This window comes from Manduca sexta, chromosome 26, assembly GCF_014839805.1.
Source record: "Manduca sexta isolate Smith_Timp_Sample1 chromosome 26, JHU_Msex_v1.0, whole genome shotgun sequence".
NCBI classification, from domain to species: Eukaryota; Metazoa; Arthropoda; class Insecta; order Lepidoptera; family Sphingidae; genus Manduca; species Manduca sexta.
In genome coordinates, this window is record NC_051140.1 from 14,784,905 (window position 1) to 14,798,625 (window position 13,721).

Consider the following 13,721-nt stretch of genomic DNA (forward strand, 5'->3'; position numbering starts at 1 on the left):
TTAATTATGTAAGTTTTTTAAAATCTAATACAAGGTCAGAGCAAGTTGCTCGAATGAAATGATTACAGTAATTATAATATAAAAGGCCCAGTCATATGTTTTACAGGTATCATTCAGTGTTAGATCATCGTTCAGGAACAATTCAAAATGTTCTCTAAAGTAAATGTCTTTACTTATTGATAAAATTCACTAAAGAGAAATATAAAAGGAAAGGCTAATCAAAACTTATTTTTTCAATTTTGCAGGTAGTAGTTTTGTGCGCTTTGGTGGCGGCATCGCATGCGGCTTTCGTCGACGTGGCTGTGCACCACTCTTCCGACGCGTCGGTGTCCTCCCAGAACATCGTGCGCCATGATGAACTCGCCACGATCGCCAGTCGCGCAGGTTCTGCAGCCGTCGCATACCACGCCGCCCCTGCTGCTGTCGCTTACCACGCTGCCCCCGCAGCCGTCGCCTACCACGCCGCCCCGGCAGCTGTCGCCTACCACGCCGCTCCCGCTCCTCTCGCCTACCACGCTCCCGTCGCTGCTGTGCTCGCTCACCGTGAGGACCAGGAATTCGTAAGTTTTAAACTATGAGTTATTAGTTTTTGACTAGTAAAATAAATTTACCTAATATACTCATTTCACTCCACAGGCTCACCCTAAGTACGAATACAACTACTCTGTTGCTGACAGCCAATCCGGCGACAACAAGTCCCAGCAAGAGTCCCGCGACGGTGACGTCGTGAAGGGATCTTACTCGTTCCACGAGGCTGACGGCTCCATCAGGACCGTGGAGTACTCCGCTGACGACCACAACGGTTTCAACGCGGTGGTGCACAACTCCGCCCCCACCGCCGCCCCCGCTCACATCGTCAATGCCGTACCTGCTGCTCACTACTACCACCACTAAGAGATCACATTCTATTTTGCCCTTGTTTTATAAAAATGTTTATTAATTAATTTATTTATGAATATACAGATAATAGAAAAAGGTTTATTTTTCAAACTCGGGCCCAAAAAGTTTAAAATGTTGTTGGTATCAAAATTTTATTTTTAATAAGTGTGTGTTATTTATGATAGTACAAGATTTTTTATAATGCCGAGGAAATTATTAATGGTGTCATTAATACAACATGATACAGAGCAACAACACAACAGTGCTTGCAAAAAGTTATTTGGCGACAGCAATAAATATTGCCGTAGAACCTAACTCGCTGGGCTCTCGCATACGAGATATTAACTATAATTACTTTTTTTCCAATATATTACTAGATGCAATATTAGGTCTCATAAAAGCCATTAATTCGACTTGTTTCTATGTCTTTCCAACTCAGATGTGCTACAGAGCCTGCATGCAGCAACATGTTGTTGCTTTGTGGAATAAAGTTAGCTCTTTTTTGAATATTTTTCTTTTCAAAATATTTTATAATAATACATAATAAGAATGAGTGTACCAGCTTTTTAATCTTCTACTTTTCAATCGACTCCAAAAAAGCAAAAGTTATACATTCAATGCAAAAAAAAATTGTTAAGCAATATTTTTTTTTACCTGTGGTCCGATTTAAACGACGATTCCTTTTGTTTTCGATTTTGTATAGCTCTGAGATGATCCCATTTCAATTTCATTGGTATAGGGCCTAAGGCACTAAAGATGCGGAGGGGATATGCTGGATTTTGGTGATTCTTTTGTATTGGGTTAGATGTGTTTTAAAATAACAATAAATAAAAAATTATACAAATAAGGCGACTCCAAAAACCACTGCAATTCAAAAGATAATTGAATTTGAAGTATCTGTCTTTTGCGACTAAAGGTATGCCTATATATCCATATTAAACTTAATTGACCTAAAAATAAAGAAATTAGAAATGGTAAAATTCCTTTCCTTTCTAATACGAGATGTACCTTTGGCACTAAAGACGTGCTCAGATATCGATCGATTTTAAAAATAGGCCTTTAAGCAAAATATTTCAAACTGCCGGCATATTTAAAATTCGGTAACATCGTTTATCTGTATCGGATCTATCCCTTTTAGCTAAATAAAGATATCAATTTAGATGTTAGTGGGTCTTAAAAGAAATATATTTATTATTCCGGCACCAAGGCGTCATTTACGTTGAATGAGCTCGGCATTTCAATGACTAACCTTCCCAGCATCCGCCATTCCCCTGAAGGGTTGCATAAAAACTGAATAATAATAGTATGTCTAGTATGTTTAGTGTATAGAAAGCAAAAAGAAAATAAAGTACATAATTTTATTTTCTATATCTATATATAAATATACTATATCCACTGTGTTCCCTTTTTTTTTTTTTTTTTTTTTTTTTGGTTTCGCGGAGAAAGTGCCTTATTACTACCGCCCAGCCTTCGTGGGGGGCGACTGAGCGGTTATGCTGGGGTAACCGTGCCTTACGGCCCGGCGTTGAGCCGCCCGGATTTGATGATGACCTTCGGGCGACCGCCGGGCCGAGTCCCTAACCCTATATACAACTTAACCTATGCACGGCCTACCAGCTAAAACTCCGCGGTGACCCTCTTCGGCGCATTAGGGACGGCTGCGGGCTTCCTCTGACGTTGAAGTGTCTAGTCTGCGACCGCAGCCGCCCCTGCGCGGTGCCGTCTTGCGGCCCGTCTCCTATGGGGGGGGGGCTCAGAAGCCCCCGCGCACCGAAGGACGCCCTCGGCGTCTACGGCAGTGTGAGGCCAACAGCACACTGCCGTCCATCCCATCCACTGTGTTCCCTGGAGATTCCCGATTGATTACTACCCTAAAAATATGGATTATTGATTACTTTATAATATTATAGTTTAAATTACATATAAAATATAAAAAAAGAAAAAATATTTTATCATAGTTAGATATCTACAAAATATAAATACTATTAATAATCGTCTAGTACAAGAGACTAAAAGTTTGAGAGAAACCGTAATTGACATTTGCCTTGGCGCCCAAAAAATAGCTTATCATCTACATAATATAATATAAAAATGAATCGTTGAATGTCTTGCTAAGCGCAAATCTCGAGAGCAGCTGAACCGATTTCGCTAATTCTTTTTTTATAATATTCCTTGAAGTACGAGGATGGTTCTTAGGGAGAGAAAAATTTCAAAAATTGCCTGAAAAAGCTTAAGAACAACACTTTTCTATATTCCCATACAAAAGATATGTAATAATACTTAAAAGTCAATTTGACCTTTAATACCATACCATAAAGTTTAAGTGTTAGTGGAGCCAATATTTGTCAATATTCCCAATTTAAGTGTTTTATAATTTTGATTTTTGACATTATGTAATTATTGACTTATCAACTTTTTTTTCTTTTTTTTATCTTTCTAGCTGTGTCCCGAATAACAGAATAAGTATTAAAAAAGTAAAAAATAAAGAATCGACTATTAGGCGGTACGAAGTTCGCTGGGTCAGCTAGTAGTCTTAAATAAATAAAAATAAATTTACAATTCTTGTGCCAATCCATTACAATAAGCATATTTGTAGTAAATATCGTAACAGTAAAATAATTAATAAAAAATTATGTGTATGAATACTCATAATATTTTTAGGAAAACTTTTGATTCGCAAAATCCAATACTGCGCTTTGATTTTAGAACGGCGTTTTTTTATGTTGCGGTTTATTGATTTTTCGCTGAATATCAGTAGGCATGTATAAGATTTATGGCTCATTATAGTTACAGATAAATGTCACTTTGTTACCATCATTTTCGTAATTAAAGAAAAAATATCAATCATTAGATGCTTGTCGAACATCGGTGCACAATGATACTATTAAAGTTTATTTTTTTCAACTGATTGGTTAACAATTCATTGTAAAAGTTTTTTTTTATTTAGTGAGATTTCAGTCATCATCAATTAAGTAACGAAGGTAAAAAAAACTTTGTCCTTAAATTCCTCTTTATCTGAAATGAAATTAGTAACTCCAGCGAATTTAAAAAAATACTTATCTAAAAATCATATCGTGTCATAATATGTGTCCAAAGAAAAAACTATTTATATTGAACAAAATAAAGTTTAGATCATTCCTCTGGCAAAACGTGGCCTCGTTGTTGCATTTTCAAAACGATAAATGCAGGTAGCGGCAAATACGGCAGCCAATGATAACTTTTCGCAGACATAAAAAAAGAAAGTAGTTTTATTTCAATTTGTTCGTATATTGCAATAAATAAATAATTTAATAATCATTTTCACAATAAAAACGTATTATTTTCTAGTGGTGGTAGTAGTGGGCGACGGGGACAGCCTTGATGACGTGAGCGGGGGCGGCGGTGGGGGCAGAGTTGTGCACCACCGCGTTGAAACCGTTGTGGTCGTCAGCGGAGTACTCCACGGTCCTGATGGAGCCGTCAGCCTCGTGGAACGAGTAAGATCCCTTCACGACGTCACCGTCGCGGGACTCCTGTTGGGACTTGTTGTCGCCAGATTGGCTGTCAGCAACGGAGTAGTTGTACTCGTACTTGGGGTGCGCCTGTAGAGTGCAATGATTCTATTAAATCATTGTATTTTACAAGTTAAAAAAGTAATAACTCAGTAAAGTTTAAAACTTACGAATTCCTGGTCCTCACGGTGAGCGAGCACAGCAGCGACCGGAGCGTGGTAGGCGAGAGGAGCGGGAGCGGCGTGGTAGGCGACAGCAGCGGGGGCAGCGAGCCTGGCTGCGGGCGCGAGCTCGTCGTGGCGGACGATGCTCTGGGAGGACACTGATGCGGCGGGGGAGTAGTGTACAGCTGGAGCCACTAAGAGTCCCGCTTGGGCCACGGTGACCAGAGCGCAAAGTCCAACAATCTGTAAGTCACAAAAATTTTGTTACAAATATTAGGTATTGATAAAAAAATTGGTCCTCATTTCAAATTATTATTTAATATCGCTTACTTTAGAGAACATGTTGATTACTTAATTGAGACAATCAAGTGTGATAATGGTTGGTACATAGTTTCAGCTTTTATACTATTGACTATTTGCATACACGCAAAAGTAGTGGTAGTTGACTAACGAGCTTATTGCGACCTTGTAATGTGTAAAGTTGTTTCATTAAAGTTTTATTCGCTAAATTATATTAATGATATCGATGAAAGGATAATTGTAATGGACTGCTTACCGAAGTATTGTGAAAATAATTAATATTCAATATTATATTCTTACTTTAAAGTTTGCCGTAAAACGGCGATGAGTGAGATACGAAAATACTCTACGGAAGCTAAATTGATAAGTGTTTTGCGGTTAAAATAGATAATCACGTAAGCTTGAAATATGTCAAATTGTTTGCTATATATCGGTATATAAATGTATATACGAGTATAATACAATATATACTAATAATAATATAAAAAATCTGTAGTAGGTACAAAATATTCGGGTCATTGACCAAATTTGAAAGAATCTTTCATTAGCGACTGCCCAAAAGTATAATTTAGTAATAATTCTAAGGGAGAGATTCAAGGTCGCTGCATAAGGTAATAAGTAACTATTATTTAAAGGAAGCCAAATTGAATGTAAATAAGTGTTAATAATCCTTTTTTATATTATACCTATGTTGTTAATTACGTCAAATAGAACACGAACAATTGAAAATGGTTAGATGTTTGTTTGAAATTCGTTATTCCTAACCTAAATGTCATAGGCAATATAAAATGTTGAACTAAATTCCTTCTTTATTTAGCCTTCAAACACACACCAAACTTTTATTTGTATTGAAAAACGGAAACCAAACAGGTTCCATCTGTTCCTGGTAAATAAGGATTATTTGATACATCAAAAGGGAAAGAAGACCACACGTAGTCCTTGAACGTACCTAATATTTTCCTTTTTCAAAATTGTATATTATAAAATTATTCCGCTGTAAAATCGATCCAACGCATTTTAAAAGATATAGCCATAAAACTATGTACAAGTTTTCAGGAAATAAAACCCAAGTTGACAACAATATTTTTTTTCAAGTTATGCTATTTTTAATGGAAAAAGGTTTATTACTTCCCGTAGTCATCGTCTGCTTGACGATTTGGATATTTATATCGATCGGCAAATTGACAAGGGAGCCGATGTGCGGAGTAAACCTCAGTGTAAACTGCGTAGAAAAATATTAGTCGTTGTCGATTGATGGCGCTTCAGCAGCCTAAATCTATACTATTATATAAAGCTGAAGAGTTTGTTTGTTTGTTTGTTTGTTTGTTTGAACGCGCTAATCTCAGGAACTACCAGTCCAAACTGAAAAATTCTTTTTGCGTTGGATAGCCCTTTGTTCGTGGAGTGCTATAGGCTATATATCATCACGCTATACCCAATAGGAGCGGAGCAGTAATGGCTGATCTCAGGAACTACCGGTCCAAACTGAAAAATTCTTTTTGTGTTGGGTAGCCCTTTGTTCGTGGAGTACTATAGGCTATATATCATCACGCTATACCTAATAGGAGCGGAGCAGTAATGGCTAATCTCAGGATCTACCGGTCCAAACTGAAAAATTCTTTTTGCGCTGGATAGCCCTTTGTTCGTGGAGTACTATGGGCTATATATCATCACGTTATACCTAATAGGAGCGGAGCAGTAATGGCTAATCTCAGGAACTACCGATTCGAACTGAAAAATTATTTTTGTGTTGAATAGTCCTTTGTTTGTGGACTGCTCTTAGTTATATATCATCACGCTATGACCAATAGGAGCGGAGCAGTAATGAAACATGTTGCAAAAACGGGGACAATTTATTACTTTTGAGAGCTTCCGTTGCGTGCGCTGCGTAAACGGTTAAAATTATGCAACAATGATGTATCACGGGATTGTTCCTCTTAAAAAGTTCTAAAAAATATATTATAAAAACAAAAGTCCCCCGCTGCATCTGTCTGCCTGAACGTCTTGAACTCCAAAAACTACCCAACGTATTAAGATGAAATTTGGTATGGAGACAGTTTGAGACCCCGGGAAGAACATAGGGTCCCGGGAAACTACTACTTTCATAACGAAAAACTTTAGCCTGAAAAACTTTATAACGCGGGCGGAGCCGCGGGAAAAGCTAGTGACTTATACATATATATCAAAATATCAAAGAAATAATCTTGTGAATGTTACAAAAATATTACTCATTTATATTTATTTATGAAATTTAAATACTTATAAAGTAGCAAAGTATACATAGTGCATATGACAGTTATCATAATATAATGTAACGTTTCATTAGATTTTTTTTGCTGTTAGAAAAAAATATTTAAGCCTCCTTAAACTTATAATTTTTATATTTTATATATATTGTATCCGCGAGGTTTTAAAAAACCGCAATAATTATATTTAAGATAGGGTTGATTTTAATTCAACTAGTTTGCCAACAAAATAATACAAGGTCAGAACAAGTTGCTAGACAACCTACGCTGTAATGTGCGATTATATAATAGTTAATGTCGTTAAAGTATAAAAGCGTCCGTAATACTTTTACAGGTATCATTAAGTTTTAGATCACCGATTAGCAACTATTCGAAATGTTCTCTAAAGTAAGTGTCTCTGCTCATAAAGTTCACAAAAGAGAAGTGTGAAAGGAAAAATCTTAACAAATGATATTGTGTATTTTGCAGGTAGTAGTTTTGTGCGCCCTGGTGGTGGTGTCGCAGGCTGGAGTTCTCGTTGCGCCCGCGCACTACTCCTCCGCCGCATCCGTGTCGTCCCAGAGCATCGTCCGTCACGACGAGCTTGCGCCCGCTGCCAGACTTGCCGTCCCCGCAGCCATTGCCTACCACGCCGCCCCTGCACCTCTCGCCTACCATGCTCCCGCCGCTGCCGTACTCGCGCACCGCGAGGACCAGGAATTCGTTAGTTTAACTTTACTGAGTCACCTTAATATTATTAAATTGGTACACCATAATTACCTAATACAATAATTTCATACCACAGGCTCACCCCAAATACGAGTACAACTACTCCGTTGCTGACAGCCAATCTGGAGACAACAAGTCCCAGCAGGAGTCCCGCGACGGTGACGTCGTGAAGGGATCTTACTCGTTCCACGAGGCTGACGGCTCCATCAGGACCGTGGAGTACTCCGCTGACGACCACAACGGTTTCAACGCCGTGGTGCACAACTCCGCCCCCGCCGCCGCCCCCGCTCACGTCATCAAGGCTGTTCCCGTTGCCCACTACTACCACCACTGAGTGATCGCATTATGTTTTTCAATTATTTCAAGGATATGTTTGTTGATTAATTTATTTATTGAAATATACAGATAAATGACAGAAAACCTTTTTTTTAAAACTTGACACAACGAGTTGAATACATATTGTTATATTGCAAAATATGGTGGAGTATTGAGACAGATCAGTAGAAGCTTCAGTTACAAGAAAACTCTTAATAGACTGTCCATTATTTTTGAAGAGATAAATATCTGCATTCGTAGATAAAGAAAAAAAATGGGCAAATTACACAAAATCTTTTTGTCGAGCATGTTACTTATAAGAATCACGAGCTTCTATGGGATCATTAAAAGTATGAGTATTTTAAGTTCAAAAATAGCTTAAAACTTTTTACATTAAATTTCCAAGACGAGCAACTTCAGTGAGCATTGTCTTGCGTTTTGCTTCGATTTAATATGGTATAATGCACATTGACGCGTAATATTTTTTTTTATTATATAGGATTAACTTGTTTTATTAATTTAATTCACATGTTTAACTAACGCGCGTGAGAAAATTACACACAATGGCAGTATTAAACAGACTCACGATGTCATAGATAGACTGTAATGTAAAATAGGTATACGTTGTGAATAAGCGTAAAAAACAATAACAGTTCCGCCTTCTTTACAACAGAGAGTATAACTTTCGTCTTTACTACAATCAAATCAAACAATCTTCGTATTGAGAAAAATTACATGCGTGTTTTGCAAACTGGCCGATAGGAACGTGTCTTGTTAGATTCAGTATAAGTACTTCGCTGTGTTTAAGGTGGTCGCTATTCTATTAAGGATATAATATATGGGAGCCTTCTCCAACAGTTAATTAAAAGGACAAAATATTTGTGTAACTCATGTTTTAAATTTCATGAATATTTTGACTTTCAAAAATATTTTATAGACTGTACATCTCAAATTAATCTTCTGTTTACCCTTAGCTGGTTCTCTTCTATCATCAGAATAGCATAACATTAGAGTAGGGTGTTTGACTATGTTTGATTTTGTTTTATTGTTTTTTTTTTATATGTTAAAAAAGCATTCAAATTCGATCAGAAATGAGATAGTAATTCAAATTTGAAATATTGCTACGTGCAAAAGTGGGTGTGGAGTGGGGATTTCGCTCCATCTCTTCCTTTCGCACGCATCGTAATGCCCACTAACGTCACATGCGAGTATTTCGTCCCTTTTCTGTTTTTTTGACACTTTCTCCTACTACTTAATTTCAATGGCTTTATAGTTTAGTAGATTTTTCACCAGATTTGAACGATTTATTCGGTTTTAGAATTTGTACGACTACCATATTTTATTTACATTTATATATTTTTTAAACTTATAAATAAAAATAAGTCAAATAAACTATTCAATACTGTCAGAATTCTAGCTAAGTTAAGAACTAATTCAAAGAAATATTTACTTATTACTACTTACTTAGCCTACCTTTAGTCTTTATTTCACATCTTGTTTACATTCCCCTTATACCTAAGTCTAAGAACTAATTCCTGCGGGATGGTGTCCCACTCCTCACACTCTGAAGAGTAATTTATGCCTCTACTATCACATAATATTATAAGTTGTTTAATTCATCCAAGTTTCTGTTTTAATATTCTAGGAACAAAGTATAGTGTGGTTCGATTTTTTGAGTGCAAGTATATTTAATGATCGTTTGTAATAAATTACTTCGTTGTGCGCTTTTAACTGTAACAGATTTTCGTACGGGTTGAATAAAAGTAAGAAATTATTGAATTCGTTCGTATATTGCAATAAATAAATTAGTCAACAATCATTTTTGTAAAAATAGCGTAAGAGGTAATAACTTCTTAGTGGTGGTAGTAGGGGGCAACGGGAACAGCCTTGATGACGTGAGCGGGAGCGGCGGTGGGGGCGGAGTTGTGCACCACGGCGTTGAAACCGTTGTGGTCATCAGCGGAGTACTCCACGGTCCTGATGGAGCCGTCAGCCTCGTGGAACGAGTAAGATCCCTTCACGACATCACCGTCGCGGGACTCCTGCTGGGACTTGTTGTCGCCGGTGTGACCGTCAGCGACGGAGTAGTTGTATTCGTATTTAGGGTAAGCCTGGATAATAAAATAATGTCAATCAATAAAATTTTCTAATTAGAAGTATCTCAGTGGTAAGAGTTTTGAATACTTACGATCTCCTGGTCTTCACGGGCAGCTAAGACCTTAGCAATATAGGCGCATGGTAGGCAATGGGAGCGGGAGCGTGGTAGACCACGGGAGCGGGGGCGGCATATGAGATGCGAGCGGGACCAGCGTGGTAAACGGGAGCGGGAGCAGCGTGGTAAACGGGAGCGGGGGCAGCGTGGTAAACGGGAGCGGCAACGGCGACCTTGGCGACAGGCGCAACTAGGCCGGCGGCGTGACCCTCATCGTGGCGAACGATGCTCTGGGAGGAACACCGCGGCAGCGGAACGAGTAGTGCGCGGGCGCGACGAGTACTCCCGCCTGCGACACCGCTACGAAAGCGCACAGAACAACGATCTGCAAAAAAATATAATTAAGGAGATTGAAGCCTTTATGTCAACATGAATGTAAAAATCGGATTAGCTCATGAAATCAAAACGCTACTAATAAGCTGTATAAGTTTAGGGCTTTAAAAAGTCCAAGATTTATATATGACCGTTGGAACGTTTTATGAGGCGTATCGGCCACGCTCATTCTTCAAGTATGCATAAAAAGTTGCGTAAAATTATAAATGTCGGGATCCAAGTCCATGACATTCACGATTATAAAACTGCTTAAACCGCTTAATTGACACAGATTTTTATTAATCTCGTTATTGATATTGATCATAAAATTTTTACACCACTTTTTACACTCATCACTTTAGGATTACAATCCAACTCACTTTGGTGTACATTGTTGGTATCTCTCCTAACAGTGAATGATACTTCATACATTTTAGCTGACACTTTTATAGTAATCGGCTTATCGATTTTATTGTAAGTAGTTTAACCAGACGGCCTTGCCTTGGGTCATATAAGTTTTGAAATTGACAGAGGTCTATACATAGCCTAGTTGATAGTAACTAGGTCACTTGTATGGGAATGTTAGGAAATAAACGTAGGTGGTATATGAACAATGATTATGCTTGGTTTAATTTATTAATATTGGGGTAACTGTAAGCGTATTATTATTATAATTTAGTATCACTACATAGTATAAAACAAAGTCGCTTTCTCTGTCCCTATATATGCTTAAATCTTTAAAACTACGCAACGGATTTTGATGCGGTTTTTTTTAATAGATAGAGTGATTCAAGAGGAAGGTTTATATGTATAATAATAACATCTATTAAATAGTGGAGAAATATTGTTATTTTGTTATATTATACCCGTGCGAAGCCGGGGCGGGTCGCTAGTTTAAAATAAATTAAAGCCATCAAAACTCATAGAAAGAGGTGCGATAGCATACTGTATTTGTGAATTCAAGCATCAACTTTGCTGTTAAAGATTGTAGAATGAAACAAACTTGTCGTTCATCTCATTCTCGTTAAATCTCGGCGACATACTTACTTTATAATCATGAGTGATTGATAACACAGTTTCTGCATTTATATGCAGCATTTTATGCCTTAATTATATAAATAAAGCTATTTAAATTTGTATAAATCAAAATTCTTATTTAAATAAATTATATATCTAAACTAAAGCAAAATATTAAAGTTTATTTTGTTTATATTAAAGTTATTCAATTTTATCAAGATCCTTGCTTGTATTGTTTTTTTTTAATAATTAATTATTTAACATAAGTATTGGGTAACTATGTAGGGATTTTAAAATCAAGATATATTTTAAATATTTTAATTTTCGTAACAATTATAAATATAACATTAAATAATATTTCTTTATCTATATTAATTTATTACATAAATTTTCTAGATAATATTACGACTTTAAATATGTCTGCCGTTTATGTAAAGGATATAATAATGTCCTTTGATCTCCATTTAGTCCGAGTGCTCCTTTTCGATGAGAATGCTTTTGTGGTTTCTCCAAGTTTTTTAATGTGTCGCCTATGATGATCTCTCGACCGATAATCTGCGCATGCCCATTAATACGAGCTACATTTATTTGCATCCTATGTGTGTGGTGTGATGGAAGTGGGTTCAACCTATTTGGTTGTACATTTCTTTCTCCCTTATAATACCTGAAATTAAGTAATAATTTAAAGTTGTGGTAATAATCTTGTAATATGCTCACTGTCTAAAATTACTAACACATATTTCTCTGGTCTTGGTTTATGTTCGAACATCCAGGCAAACGGTTCCTGTTTTAATTCTTTAAAAGCTCTAAAAGATTTTGTGTGTTCATTTCCTTTACTAGATGTTTGGGGTTTCACGTAGTCTCCCAAATTATAATCAGTTATCTGGAATAAAAGTGCATGTTAATTATGTTACAAATGAAATTATTCAAAATATTCCAAAATTATAGTATTGTAATTCCAAACCTCAGTAAGCGTGCTTTTCAAGTTCTCTGGACGGCTCTGATAAATAGCGTTATATCCTGCATTTCGGTTTGGAGATCGTTTTACCTCTATATTATGTCCCGATACAAAATACTTTGCCTTCGCAACATCGCCAGTACTCGCGGGTTGCTTACGTGGTTCTAATTTATCATTCTCTATAGTACTTGGTTCTTTGGCAATATTATTCGGATCTACAACAACTTTGGTATATCGAGTGGAATTTTTGGTTGTATTTTCCACCAAAGGAGCATATTGTACGGCATGGTATTCTGAATTATGTTGTCCTTGGGGACGTATTACATCGTCTTCATCAATAGGTTTTTGTGTCGAGTAAACATGAATTGACGTATATTTATAAGATATAGGTATGTCATCTCGGTTAAAACTTTGAGTTGAGATGGCTTCGTTTGATGATCGCTCGTCATAGATCGGTGCATGGCCTAAGCATGACACTATAAGAGTTACAGTAGTTGCTACCTATAAAAGAAATGTCAATTGTAAGCTAAATAAATGAAGATTTTGAGAGAGTATAAAATTTATTACTATTTTATAATCACAAATTTACTAACAGTTACCTACTATTAACACAAAAAATATTTGTCAAAGTAATATCTCAAAAAGGCAATCCTCCGAATTTATAGATAAAATCGCAATTAAAAGCAAAGATCTCATCACTTACTTTGAGTAACATCACGCGACCGTGTACCAGGCATGAGACTATCGGAAGTATTCGGTGCCGGATGCTGAACGATTCACTTTTATACTTCGTGCGATCACAAAGAGAAATTACTAGTTACACAACGATTATTCCACTATCACAGTACGTCGATGAGTTAATTACGCCCGTTTCCGACACGTAAGTCCTATAACAGAGCCTATTGGTTCAAACCTTTCACCTTTTTTATAAGAAGAAAGTACAATAGTTCTATTCATATCAGTGATTGAGTATCAACTAACTAAAAGATGAAGGCACATGTATAAAGACGTATGTTTTGATTCCCAACGAATGATATCAGTACAGTTATTAGATATAAAGCCATTGTTTTCAATTATAATCGTATTGCGTCATTTTTGCGTGTGTATTGCTATTCTTTT

At 36.8% G+C, this 13,721-nt stretch overlaps 4 protein-coding genes across 5 annotated transcripts; 1 reads left to right on the top strand and 3 right to left on the bottom strand.

Moving 5' to 3' along the window:
• The first annotated feature begins 97 nt into the window (after nt 1-97).
• Nucleotides 98-8,208, top strand: LOC115453894. Its single transcript, XM_030182617.1, has 7 exons — nt 98-159; nt 246-560; nt 637-892; nt 4,207-4,454; nt 7,444-7,467; nt 7,549-7,782; nt 7,865-8,208. The coding sequence occupies exons 1-7, from the start codon at nt 148-150 to the stop codon at nt 8,120-8,122; spliced, it is 1,347 nt and encodes a 448-aa protein (XP_030038477.1). The 5' UTR covers nt 98-147; the 3' UTR covers nt 8,123-8,208.
• Nucleotides 4,123-4,950, bottom strand: LOC115453897 (larval cuticle protein A2B). 2 transcript variants are annotated; one of them, XM_030182621.2, is made up of 3 exons: nt 4,865-4,950; nt 4,541-4,777; nt 4,123-4,460 (listed from the first exon to the last, which is right to left on the bottom strand). In XM_030182621.2, the coding sequence occupies exons 1-3, from the start codon at nt 4,874-4,876 to the stop codon at nt 4,203-4,205; spliced, it is 507 nt and encodes a 168-aa protein (XP_030038481.1). In that variant the 5' UTR covers nt 4,877-4,950; the 3' UTR covers nt 4,123-4,202. The 2 variants fall into 2 exon arrangements, with proteins under 2 accessions (XP_030038481.1, XP_037299622.1); XM_037443725.1 differs by having other exon boundaries at nt 4,123-4,478.
• A 1,666-nt stretch (nt 8,209-9,874) lies between the features above and the next one.
• Nucleotides 9,875-11,019, bottom strand: LOC115454914 (cuticle protein 8). The gene is given in 5 exon segments (XM_030183619.2): nt 9,875-10,214; nt 10,292-10,330; nt 10,333-10,569; nt 10,572-10,640; nt 11,008-11,019. Coding segments are annotated over 5 exon segments (615 nt in total). The 3' UTR covers nt 9,875-9,956.
• Nucleotides 11,020-11,977: 958 nt separating this feature from the next.
• LOC115453896 lies at nt 11,978-13,588 on the bottom strand. Its single transcript, XM_030182620.2, has 4 exons — nt 13,306-13,588; nt 12,609-13,103; nt 12,379-12,527; nt 11,978-12,308 (listed from the first exon to the last, which is right to left on the bottom strand). The coding sequence occupies exons 1-4, from the start codon at nt 13,315-13,317 to the stop codon at nt 12,047-12,049; spliced, it is 918 nt and encodes a 305-aa protein (XP_030038480.1). The 5' UTR covers nt 13,318-13,588; the 3' UTR covers nt 11,978-12,046.
• Nucleotides 13,589-13,721: the final 133 nt, after the last annotated feature.